We start from the raw sequence: 13298 nt of genomic DNA on the forward strand, positions 1-13298 counted from the left end.
CGAAAAAAAAGGGCTGAAAATCTATGACGATAATCTATCAGATTAAATTTCTGGGTATGTAGAATTTACCAAAATATTGAGTATAATGTGGTAAGGGCGGGAAAATAATACGATAAAGAATGGTTAGAAAAAGCCAGAACCAATAAGCGCAAACAGACTGGAGATCCAGGTGGAGGATAACAGGCAAGTGTAACTGTTTTACAAACAGGGTAGGAATGGGTAGAATGAAGGGCGGCCTTACCTCAGTCGAGAGGCTAGTTCCACCATGATGAGTGGCTGAGGTCTGGGAAGCCCTGGAAGAATGCTGGCTCTCTTAAACATAGTTGCCACTAGACTGCTTTAAGGTTTCTCAGCAATGGTCCTCAACCCTTTGCTGCTATGGGTGGTTCTAGGAGGGAAGGGCAGGACTGCTTGAGGTGGAAGTATGGCAGGATGACATAGCTGGCTGACTCCTAGACCCCGGGCCAAGAACCTTCTCTGAGGAGGTGGAGGTCAGCATTATTTAAGGGTGTTAGAGTTTTTGCTGTACTGGGAACTAAACTGGCCTGGAAACTGGGGAGTGATCTCAAGGGCACTATTCTTGAGAGAGGTTTCAGGGTGTTCCGGAGATAGGCGATGTTGTCCCCCTCCCACCTTGGGCTTGGGGTATTTCTTGGGGTTGGACTCTTGGGACCTGATGCCATGAGAAGAGTCATCTGAATCCGAGGACACCATCTCCTGGAGAGGCAGCCTTTTGGCGGGTTTCTTTTTCTTCCTTCTAGGATTCTCCTGTCTTAGCTCTCGTAAATCCCCAGTGTCAATTTCTTTGAGTGGACATATTAAGAAAGTAGAGTTCTTCGTTTTCACATTCTCCCTACAGAGAGAGAGAGAGAGAGAGAGAGAGAGAGAGAGAGCAGTGTTACCTTGGTCTTGTTGGCTGCTGTGTCTATAAAGATGTTCAAGCCAGCCCTGTGGTGTTTCTCAGCTCTTTGTCCTGTGGCCTTCTTCCTATGGAATGGAGTTGCAGAAGTCCAATGGGCCCTGATAGTCTGGGCTGGGCTTTATTCCATGCAGTTCATTTCCACAGATCTTTGATGTCTGGGAGCCTCATGTGGTATGGAGAACCTAATGTCATTTGAACCCTGTCCTGACCGAGTCAGTGAGTGAAGCAACAATTCCTGACCAAGAAGTCCCTTGACATGCCTCAGAATTGACATGTGTCCACCCCAGTATGATAAGCTTGGTCACATCATAGTCCAGTTCATTCCTGACATACTGAACTGGAGCTTTTACAGTAGAGACGCCCTTCTACACTTAGTTTTCCCTAATTACTGTACAGTGTACCATAGAAAAAAGTCCCCCAAATTAAAAAATGACAGGATTTTTAATTTAATTGACATTAGATATGACTAGGAAGTCACAGACCCAATTTAACCATTTAGAAAATTTAGAAAATATATGTACATAATCAACTAATATTTGACAAGGGTGTCAAGAATACACAATGGGGAAATGACAATCTTTTCAATAAACTGGAAAAAAATGGAAATCCACATGCTCCTATCTTACAACACTCACAAAAATTGACATGAAATGGACTTAGTAAGAACTGAAACCATGAGACGCCTGGGTGGCTCAGTGGGTTAAGCCTCTGCCTTCAGCTCGGGTCATGATCTCAGGGTCCTGGGATCAAGTCTTGCATTGGGCTCTCTGCTCAGTTGGGAGCTTGCTTCCCCTCTCTCTGCTTGCCTGTCTCTCTGCCTACTTGTGATCTCTATCTCTCTCTCTGTCAAATAAATAAATAAAAATCTTTAAAAATAAAAATTAAAAAAAGAACTGAAACCATAATACTCCTAGAGGATAACATAGGGGAAAAACTCCTGTACACTTGTTTTGGCAATGATTTTTTTAGAAAACACCAAAAGTACAAGCAACAAAAGCAAAAACGAATGGGGCTATATCAGACTAAAAATCCTCTGCCTAGCACAAGAAACAAACAACAAAACAAAGAGGCAACCTAAGAAATGAGAGAAAATATTTGCAAACTATGTACGAGATAATGGATTAATGGCCAAGGTATATATGGAACTTATACAACTTAATATCAATAATCCTGCAGAATAAACTCTTACTAATTACTGAAAGAAAAAACAACCCAAGTAATCCGATTAAGTAATAGAAAAGGACCTGAAAAATTTAAAAAAAAGACATACAGATGGTCAAAAGGTACATGAAAACATGCTCAATATCACTAATCAAAAGGGTAATGCAAATCAAAATCACAAAGAGGTATCACCTCACACCTGTTAGCATGGCTGTTGCCAAAAAGATAACAAATTACAAGTATTGCTGAGGATGTGGAGAAAAGTGAGCTCTTGCACACTGTTAATGGGAGTGTAAACTGGTACATTCACTATGTAAAACAGTACAGAAACTCCTCAGAAATTTAAAAATGGATGGAGTGCCTGGGTGGCTCCATTGGTTGGGCATTATACATATATAATTCACAAACAATGGATTATTATTTAGCTATAAAAAAGGAAGGAAACCCTTCCATTTGTGACAAGGACAGACCTTGAGGGTATTATATTAAGTGAAATAGGTCAGAGAAAGACAAATACTGTGTGATCTCACTTATGTGTGTCATAGAAACAGAGAATAAAATGGTGGCCACCAGGGGCTACAGGGAGAGGGTGGGGGAAATGGGAAGATGTTGGTCAAAGGGTATTAAAAAAAAGAAAATGTATTGATCAGTTTATTTATCCAGAACAGTTTTTTTCAAAGAAGGGATCTTGGGAATCATGACTTCATTCCAGCCATGCCCTCATGGCACACCGTTTTGGGAACCTGCCTTTTTCAGGGCCTTCAGGATGAGTTAAAAACACCAGTTGCCTGGTGTTAAACCTAATTTTGTTCCCATAATCAGTATCTAAACCTTGATTACCCAGGCTTCACTCTGAATAACTTTTGACCATTGCTGCTTCAAATCCTTTTAGAAATTACAAAGAAAAAATTAAGAATGGGAGAAGATTTTTAGTTGTTTCTAAAAAGAAAATTCCATCAATCCAATCCCTCTTCAAAGGATCAAGATTCACCATATGTGACACTTTTCAAGGACTGGCCCAAAGACTCAAGAGGTAATTGAGGGATTAAAAAAATGGCCTTCATGAGGATAGCTATTATCAAGAAAAGAAAAAGCAAAACCAAAAAATAACAGATGTTAGCAAGGACACTGAGAAACTGGAACCCTTGTGGACTATTGGTAGAAATATGAAATGGTAAAGCTCCTGTGTAGAACAGCATGGCAATTCCCCAAAATATTAAAAATTGGATTACCGTACAATCCAGCAACTCCACTTCTGTGTATGTATCCACAAGAAGGAAAGTAGGGATTCAAACAGATATGGACACTCATGTTCACTGTGTTTTTACTCATAACAGCCAAAAGATGGAAGTAACACGACTGTCTATCAATAGGTGAATGGAAAAATAAACTAGGGTACTTACATACAATAAAATATTATTCAGCCTTAAAAAGGGAGGAAATGCTGGCACACATTAGAATATGGATATACCTTGAAGACATCATGCTAAGTGAAAGGTGTGAGTCACAAAGGACAGATACTGTATGATTCCGAGTCACAAAGGACAGATACTGTATGATTCCACTTAAATGATATATAAAGACTAGTCAAAATCAGAGAGACAGAAAGTAAAATGGTGGTTTCCAGAGTAAGGGGTGCAGAGGGAATGAGGAGTTCATGTTCAATGGGTATAGAGTTTCAGTTTGAGATGATGACAAAATTTGGGGGCGGTTCACGTGATGGTTGCACAACAATGTAAATATACTTAATGCCACTGAACTGTATACTTAAAAATGGTTAAAATGATAAGTTTTATGATAAAAAAATAAAATACAATTAAAAAATGGCCCAAGCAACAGCAGTAACATTGGAAAAAGCATCCCAGGAGGCCATAAACAAAATTATCTTGAAATAGGAGGCCAGCACCTGTGTGGGTGTGTAAGTTTGTGAGGTTGGGTTCTCAGAGACTCATCTTAAAATCACACAGCAAGGTTGTAACCAACTCCACTCCGGAAAACCTAAAATCTTACCTACTAGGGCACCTGGGTGACTCAGCTGATTAAGCATCCAACTCTTCACTTTGGCTTGGGTCATGATCTCAGGGTCATCAGATTAAGACCTGATTCCAGCTCCATGCTCAGTGGGGAGTCTGCTTGAGATTCTCTCTCTCCCTCTTCCTTTGCCCCTCCCCTTGCATACACACACTCTCACTCAAATAAATAAATAAATCTTTAAAAAATAAAAACAAGAAATAATATAAAAACCTACCTACCACATCACCATCAACTGTCCCTCACATTGTTCCTCCCTCCTGAGCAGACTAAGTTGATATGTTCTATTTCCTTTTCAGAGATGTTCTTTATTTCCCATGTATCAGGACTGGTCCAGTCTACCACCTATAACCTCAGAAAGAAGAGCAACAGGAAGGAAGAATGGAAAGTAGAGAGTAAGGCACCCAAGATCAAGGCTGAAGAGAGGTTGACCTGCCTACCTGAAGGATCCAGGAAGATGACTATGGAAAGAACCCAGGAAGAAGTGCGGGAAAGCTTAAGAAGCAACATGTGTCTAGCCTTTAGTAGGGCTCTAGTTGCATAAATCATGTACCACCTGGATAATTATATTCTAAGTAGGCAATAATGAAATAAGAGATGTCCTGGTCATGCCAAAATGCAAGTAATATATTGTTAAGCGGGGAATAAGTCACAAACTATGTGTGTTACACTTTCCTATTGTTATTAAGGTTGTGAACACATAAAGATAGCTAGAAACCTTTCCATCAAACTGTTAATAGTTACCTCAGGGAAAAGAATTCCAGTAGGATTGTCACTTACTCCACGTTTAAAAAAATTTTTTAACTGTCTTAAATGATAAGGGGAAACAAAAATTTTTATTTTGAGGAAAAATAATCAACATAGCAGAAAAAACACTGTGCATACTTTTGGCATAAGAATAAAAATAGGCATGCTGTCATGATCAGGATAAAAAGCGGACTAGGATTTTGATCAAGGAAAAGCCTTTACATCAAGTAAGCAGATGCTGTTCAGCTACCCCATTTTACTCTCCAGAATGACTGATGTCAACCAAGTTCAAGATATTCCACAAGGAAATGTCCCCTTACAGGAGGGGGAAGAGGGTTAGTGTGAATCTGATGTGAGAGGTCATATGCAATGCCCCCCCACCATGCACCCTCATTCAGCTTGGCCCAAACCCACTCTGAGGAAAGGGGAAGGTGGCCATGTTCCTGACTCTAGCCATTGGACGTTGCCCATCAGGACACTTGGACAGGCCCTAAGAAATGGTTTTCTTTTGTCTTATGCCAAAACCAAGAAAAGTTCAGTGTCCTATTAATAATTTTAGGCTACAGGTTTAAATAGTGGGATAAACAGGTCAAAATGACATATGTGAATGTCAGAGAGTAGGGGTAGGATGAGGGAAGCCAGGCACTGTGCCTTCACTGGTTCTTCAGACGCAGCTGGCTCCACTCTGGGGAAGAAAGTGCTGAGCACCGACTCCACACTTTCCTTGGGTCAAAACCCACCTCATTTGCCTGATTAGTATCAGCTTATCAGCTTACTCTGTTCTCGCTGGTTCTCTGAGGCCTCAGCTCTTTTCTGTCCTAAATGTCTGTCAGAAAGCTGGTCTTAGGACAGAAAGACCTGCTGTTTGAGAAAGACCACAAGGCCCCTGAGTTTTAACAATGGAAGGAGCAGAAAATGGAGAGACTGATACAAAAGGCTATTGCCATCTGAATTGTTACCACAGACCCTCAGGGCTAACAAATCTCTATGACTCTCAACGCTCTCTTATTCCCATACTGGGGCTCCAAAACACGTTTTCCTGAAAATAGGCAATGGCATTTGTCCCTCCAGAAACTATGGGACACTCACAGGCAGGGTTTGCTGCTGATCTGCTTATTTTTCAGGGCTTTGCTCCAGCCTAGGAAATGGGGCTCCTAATCTGACCAAAAAGGGACGAGAGAGCTAATGACATACCCAGGCTTAACAATTTCAGACGCACAGCTCCTTCTAAGGGAAAAATAGTCAGTGGTGACTGGGCTAGATTCTAGGAAGTGATTCATCTCATGTAATGTCAGAGCCAGCGTGGGATCTTGAGGTTTCAATCAACCACTTAATATTCCTACTGTCGGGAAGACGATGTGAGACCACACTACATGGAGGACAGTGAGGAATGTTAAGCAACACGGAATTATGACTTCCTTTGGGACATATTCCTAAATCCAAGTGGCTTGCTGGAAAATGATTCAACTGTTCAGAGAGAAATAATGAGAGGCTAATATTCAGGAATTGGATAAAACACATGGTCTCCCCTCCTAGAGACTCATACACAGCCATGTTCCCAAGGCCACACAGTTGCAAGCACACATCAAGAGAACACTCCCTGCCTTCAGGATCTCAGTGCCCAGCAATCTCCTTCAGATGCCCCATGATTTTTTTGGAGCAGAGAAAAGGATTAGTTCTATCTGGCTTTCCTGCTCACACTTAGAATGTTGCTAATTTTTTAAAGAACTCCAACTCCCTCAAAGGGACTCTTCTTAAGGAGGAGACTCAGAAGTAATGTGCCCAAACCTTGTTCTGTCAAGAGTGGAGGATGGATCCCAGCGATGGCTGGGGCGGGGTGGGGGCAGTGGAATATCCAGCCAGTTACATGGCGCCAAGTTCAGGGATTGAGCTGTGGCCTGTTAGAAGCGCCCTGTCTGAGGAGTACCTAGTCCCCAGCCTGGACTCAACCAACCTCTCAGTGCGTAACGGAGTAATGCCTGGTAGAGCACTTCCCTTCACTGGAGAAAACCGGAAGCCAGAGCATCAAACCCTGCAACAGCCACAGCCTTCTGAGGGGAAGAATTCCAGGGGAGGAGTCAGGGAACAACTCTGCTGGGAGTTCTCTGCCAGGCAAAGAGGGAGGATGCCAAGTGGGGCGGAAATTCCTCCTGGTCTGCTTGCACTTTGGAATTAGGAGAAATTACATGCGTATTCTCTAAACAGAGAAAGTTATAGTCACGTTGGGGAATATTTTCACTCAGAACAGATGTCTCTATGCTATGAAGTATACAAAAAAGCTCAGGGACATCACTGAAGGTAGGTAAGGCATGAGTAATCTTGTCCCTCCATCAGACACATTCTCAGAAGGCCACCTCCCTCAGCTGTGCTGCCAGGAAATGCACTCATCACGTGGCAGAGGAACGAGAAAATCAAACCAGTGAGAGCCTCCCTTGATTTCACATTGTAAATACTGTGATCCTAAAATTCTCTCCTTTAAAACTAGTTATTTGGAATTTAGCAATATGGGTAACATATTAGATGATGGAGGACAAAAGTCCTCAAGAATCACTTAGGTGTCAAATTTTAAGCTGAAAATAAAACTAGGCATCAGCTTTGGCCATATTCAATCACTTTTTGAACCATTTACCCTCTAAATACTTCCCTTCCTGTCTTTAACCATGTGTTGCCCTCAGTTAGGAACCAGAAGAGGGGCCTGGAGGATATAGCCTGCCACGCACCACTGAAGTCTTCAAGGAAGAAGAAAAAGTGGAGGTGCAGAAGATGGAGAGCTGAATGTCTGGCATCCCAGTTCATCCGTGAGGCCACGTACCCGTCTGACCAACCCCAAGTGGATGGTTATAGTGGATTCAATATTTTAAAGTTAAATTAAGTCAAATGCTGTTCTGTTGGAGTTGCAAGCTATAGCACATTTAAGTAGCCCCTGAAGAAAGCACCGGGATTTTTTAAAATTGTCTCATTTGGTATAATGATGTGAAGGCTTACTAAAGACAAACCAAAGGGAGGTGGTACCTTCAGAAACCTAGTGAGGAAGCCCTACTGATGAGAAGCACCTACCAGAAGGAAATCGCAGTGGAGATACAAAATAAGACTTGCACCTTCAGTCTGTGCACTCACACTTGCCAGCTCTGATTATAGAAACAGAGACAGATGAAATTCTGAACTTAGCAGGTTGGATGTGACCTCTGCTTAAGAGAATTAAAGGCAGTCCTGGCTAGCAGAGAGGTAGCTAGAGCAAAACAACAGTGGAAGTTACCATGGGGAGACTGGAGAGTCAAGGCACACTTCCGCCGTGTAATGCCCGAGAAGCTAGGGTAGATAATTAGCAGCTAAGAGATTTAAATAAGTCCAGGGCAGGACTAAGATAGAAAATAATTACAGGCTTTTCAAAACACAGAAAGAATTGAATTTTAATTCTAAAATAGGATTGATCATGTTGGATTTAGTGAAAATGGCCAATACCTAGACTTTCATCTATTCACATTCCTTTAAAATGTACTGTAATTTGGATATTATTTTGAGTAGGCTTTTGAGATTAACGAAAAATGTGCTATAATTTTAAATGAACATTATACACATCTAGAAGAGAATGAAAGATGGGATTGTATATTTTCGATCATAAACCTAAGGAAAGATTCTCTGTGAAACCATGCACCTCTTAAGGAACAATGCTGGGCCTCCACAAGTATTTATGTGTTCACTGGCTCATTCTTCAAATAGTCATTGGGCACATCCTACGAGCTGGGACTTGACAATGATTTAGAAGTGGACAGAACCTGGCACCTGCTTTCAAGGACATGGGCCTAACGGCAGTGAGAAACTAAAAAAGTACATGGCCCTACACAAGGGAAAATTTCTGTAATGAAAACCTCTACAGGAGGCAGTGAGATCACCTCAGCGCACAGAATAGCTGGGATCTTGGAACATGACATAGCAATGGTGATGGTTGAGCTCAATGTTAGTGTTCCCTGGTGGCCAAGGGCAAAGGATAACATTCCAGGGAGATAAATACAGCACAGAGCCCTGAAAAAGCACGGCATGAGGAAAAGCTACAAGTAGTTTAGTATGGTTAGTGTGCAGAGGGCTTATGAGAGGTTGGTTGGGGGATGGCTAGCAGGGAAGGCCTGGGTCAGACCCACAAGAGGCTAAACTAGAATAAGAGGGGGCAAGGGAGGGCGACCGAAGGGTTTATTTAAGTAGGGAAGGGGTTGGAGCAGATTTGCATGTGAGAAAGATTCCTCTGCTCAGCCCCTCTGTCTGGAAGAGGGCTGGGACTGTTGGCAGGAGATACCTGACCTAAGGGAGCAAGGTCCAGCAGAGCTGAGAAATATTTGCACGTTAGGATCACTATAACTTGGGAGACCCATGGGGTGTGGTGGGTAAAAGGCAAGAAAAAACCAAAGATGACCAAATTTCTGCATGGACAACTCTGTGACTTGTGAGGGGCAGAGAGAACTGAGTCAGGGAGGGCGGAGATGGGAGTAGGTCTGTGGGGAGCTATAATTTTAGTATTAGGTGTGCTAAATTTGAGATTTTGTACACTCAGGTGGATGGCAGAAAATAACAGGATTCCCACCATGAACTGAGCATCTGCTTTCCCCCAAACACACAATGACCATCTCCAATCCTTACACCACCCTAGTCTCACTGCCAGCAAACAAGCTCCTAGATGATAAGCTACCTGCCCAAGGGTACAAACTAAGTGAGGGTGGGCTGGGATAGGAAATCAGGGCTTAGCTTCCAAGGCTCTTTCCACCATAGACCAGCCAAGTCTGCACATTACAAACCAGTGGGGGAGCTTTTATTAGCAAAGTTCATCCTAGGTCCCACTCTGAGATGCTACAATTCTGATGCCAGAGTACAGGAGTGGCCTGGAGTAGAGAGGGAGGTATGAGGTCCTTAGTGTAAATGGATTCATAGAAGTAAGGGATATGGTTGAAATCAGGCAGGGAGGAAATCCAGAGGGAGGAGGAGCCATGACAGGTCTCAAGAGAACGAGGAAGGGTGGCTGAGATAGTCAAACAGACCTCAGATAGTGTGAGCGTGTGAGAGGTCGCTAGTGGCCCCTGTGGGAACAGCTTCACACAGGGGTAAGGTGGGAAGTCAATACCCAAGGCTCCTCAGGGAGGGAAGAGAAGGCAAGAAAGGAAAGACAACAGTCTATGGGACTGCCCACAAACAGCGTGGCTGTGAAGGGAGGGAGGATGCCAGATCACACTGCTGAACCAAGGGAGCTCTATGGATTTAGGACTGGGGGTGTGTGTGCATGTGTGTGGGGGTAAATTTGGGTTTTTGCTGGGCAAAGAAATCAGGAGAGGAGCCAGGGAGATAGGAGAGAGGAGCAAGAACTGGGTAGTGGGGACAGGTTCTGGAGCTTGGTGAGCAGGTCAGCCTTGGATGAGAGAAGGTACCTTGACATCAGGGGTAAGGAGGTTTCCACAAGACTATAGTCAGGGAAAAGAAGTGGAGGAGAAAATGTCTGATGGTTTCTGTTTATGAAGTGCAAGGTGATGCCATCAGGTGAATGAAGGCTGGCACTCAAGACAACCTACAAACTCCAAGTGAAGTTGGAAAGTATTTCTAGGAAACCTTTTCCTAACCCTTGCTGAAAATCAACCTTCACTCCCAAGGTCATAGCTCTGACTCTAGCTGTGATGCCCCTCATCAGCCCCATGGACTTCAGTTTTTGCCTGCTTCCTACGCCTCAGCTTCTTCTTACTGACTTTACTTTAATCTACCTTTCCAGCTTTTAACAATCTTACTTCCTCAGATGGAAATGTATTCAACCCACTGTAGCCCATAGAAACTGCCACCCATGCACCCATTCATGCTCACCTGGGCACAGGCAAGCCAGGGCCAACACCTCATTCTCATTCCCCAGCAAGGGAAGAAGCAGACGGTTGATTGGTCCCAACCACAACTTAATCTAACTTTTGCTTTTTGGCAAGACTTTATTAGAAGTTCCTGAACCCTTACTAATAAAAGGGGACTAATTCCTTCAAGTTCATGACAGGACTGAATGTTTTTCTGAAGAGTCAGTAAAACAATGTTGCATTTGAGATTCGAACCAGACAGACAAATAACCAGCAAGTAAGTGGTGTGATGTGGAAGGAATAATAAACATAGAACTACCTTTTAAGCAGGAGGCCCTCCACTTCTGCTTTTCTCCCCAAGTATTTTTCATGAATCCCAACTCAGAAACAGATTAACGGTGCAAAGATATAAAGTTCAGGGAGTATGAAAACTTGGGTCTACTTACACTTTTGAATCCTCCTGAATTGGGGGTGATTTTATATGAGAGCAAGAGAGAGCATACTTGTTTTGGCTGATCTTAATAAGTGCACTCCGAGGGCAAAATTCCTGTAATAATACCAAAAGGGTTCATGCAAATTAAATCAGAAATGCCCACAATTTAGATGTTAACTTTATTTCAGTTCAATCCACTATAATAGCTGCTAGCCATTATCTTATTCAGGATAACACTTTAGACGACAGTCAAATGGCAGAGTCTGGTTGGATAATTATACACTGAGTAAAAGTCATCGATGAGTCCTCCTGGTCATTTCTCCATATCCTGGATCACATGCAAGGCTAGCCACATAAGATGCAGGTGCCCAGGCACATGCACACGCACACCTACATATCCCTCCACAGAACCACCCTCCTATCTACCTTTACTTCAGCCTTGACCATCTCTTTCCTAGACTTAGAAACTTTAGCCACCCACCCCTTGCCAAATATGTCACCTTCAGCGCTGTGAATCTCTGCTAGAACTGTCTTCAGTGTCTCCCCACTGACCACCCAGCTCTCGTCTCCAGGGCCTAACTGCCCTGTGGGTAAATTCCAGGTCCCTCCTGGGCTTTAAGACTCTTTCTTAGGGATCCTAGGACAACTGCTTCATCTCTCCCCACACCCTGGGGTGTGCCTAGGGACATCTCTTCAAATGCCCCTTGTTTTGCTTTCTCCTCTTTTGCCTAGTAGATATCCCAGACTGGTGCCTTATGTCAGAAAATCTTCCCACCCACTGCCCTCTAGACTGCTTTTTACTGTCATCCAAATAGCTTCTCTTAAGGTTTTGTTTTGGTTTTTTACCCCCTGGGTTGATGAGAAGGTACCCATTTCTCCTTATTCTGTAAGATTGGAAACTACTTCTTGGACCACTGGCTCTGATGGTCTTTATTCTTTTCCTTTAATTCTAAAATTCATTTACCATGACCCTCTCCTGACGGATATACTTCATGCTGTAGTCAAGAACTGACTGGACATTTTTACTCCATATACTAGGCAGTATACAGAGGTACAGAGTATACAGAGGACACAGAGATTTGGAGTGTAGGCCATGGAGCCAGACTGGCTGGGTTCAAATGCCCACTGTCCCACTTACGCTGTGTGAGACTTAACCCTTCTGCTTCAGTTTCTTTATCTGAAAATAGGAATAATAACAGTACCTGCTCACAGTGTTTTGAGCATTCAATTGTTCTTTACATATAAAGTCCTGAGATTAGTGCCTGTGGCACAGAATAAGTGCTTAAGAAAATTAGCCACTAGTATTTTACTTCTTGCTCTTTGCTTGCTAGTCTATTTTCTAGGCATATTAAATAGACAATGTCATTTCCATTAGAAAGGTCATTCAATTAAATAATTTAAAAAGCAATTTTGCTTTTTTTTTTTTGCTTTTAAGCACAGGTCTGTGCTGGGGCTACAAAGGTGAATAGGCCACAGTTCCTGCCTTTAGGGAACTGGGCATTGGTGAGGAAGCCAGTGTGGGAAGGGGAAAGTAGAGTGTGCAGAGGAACCCTTAGGGCCTCAGCAAGACATGACAGTGGGCAGAGTCTTTCGTGTGACAGGAGTTTCTGTGGAAAGAAGTTGGGAGGGTGGTCCAGGAAGACGGAAAGACTAGGGGCTTAGAGAAGCCCACTGTATTCAGGAAGCAGTGAGCCTTCCAGGGAGCTGGGGCCATGCCGGGTTCAAGCTGGGCTTTTCCTTGAGGGTAATGAGAAGTGCAGGCACATGCACGTGTGTGTGTTGCGGCGGGGAGGGGACATCAGGCAGACAAGTGACATCAGCGGATCTATAAACTGATAAAGAGGCTTTCTAAAGCATTTAGGGAAATTCATAGGGAGGCCAGGGAGGGGAACAGAGCAGGCTGAGAAGCAGCAGGCAAGGACAGGAGAGAGCAAGGGGCTGTGAGAAGCTGGAGAGGATAGTGAAGAACTGGAGTGAGCCTCCCCAGTGGTCAAACGTGGGAGGACAGCCAAAAAGGCCATTCAATGAAGGAGTTAGGAGGCCATGGCAGCCTCAGTGAGCGTAGATTTTGTGTTGCAGAGTGGGCAGAATCCAAACCACAGGGAGTGGGAACAGGTGCGGCAAGGCAGGTCATCCCTTCAGGACCTCTGACGGTGTTAGCAAAGAGCGAGGCACTGCCCAGAAGGGCGGG

The 13298-nt window shown here is 43.5% G+C and overlaps 1 protein-coding gene across 1 annotated transcript in view; it reads right to left on the reverse strand.

Moving 5' to 3' along the window:
• Positions 1 to 258: 258 nt before the first annotated feature.
• The window catches only part of VWA3B (von Willebrand factor A domain containing 3B), a 235846-nt gene continuing 222806 nt past the window's right edge, over positions 259 to 13298 (reverse strand). The window contains 3 exon segments of the mRNA XM_047746614.1: positions 259 to 624; positions 626 to 853; positions 11121 to 11221. Of these exon segments, the coding sequence (XP_047602570.1) occupies positions 453 to 624; positions 626 to 853; positions 11121 to 11221 (501 nt within the window). The 3' untranslated portion in view covers positions 259 to 452.

The sequence above is a fragment of the Lutra lutra genome, chromosome 9 (genome assembly GCF_902655055.1).
Source record: "Lutra lutra chromosome 9, mLutLut1.2, whole genome shotgun sequence".
NCBI lineage: Eukaryota > Metazoa > Chordata > Mammalia > Carnivora > Mustelidae > Lutra > Lutra lutra.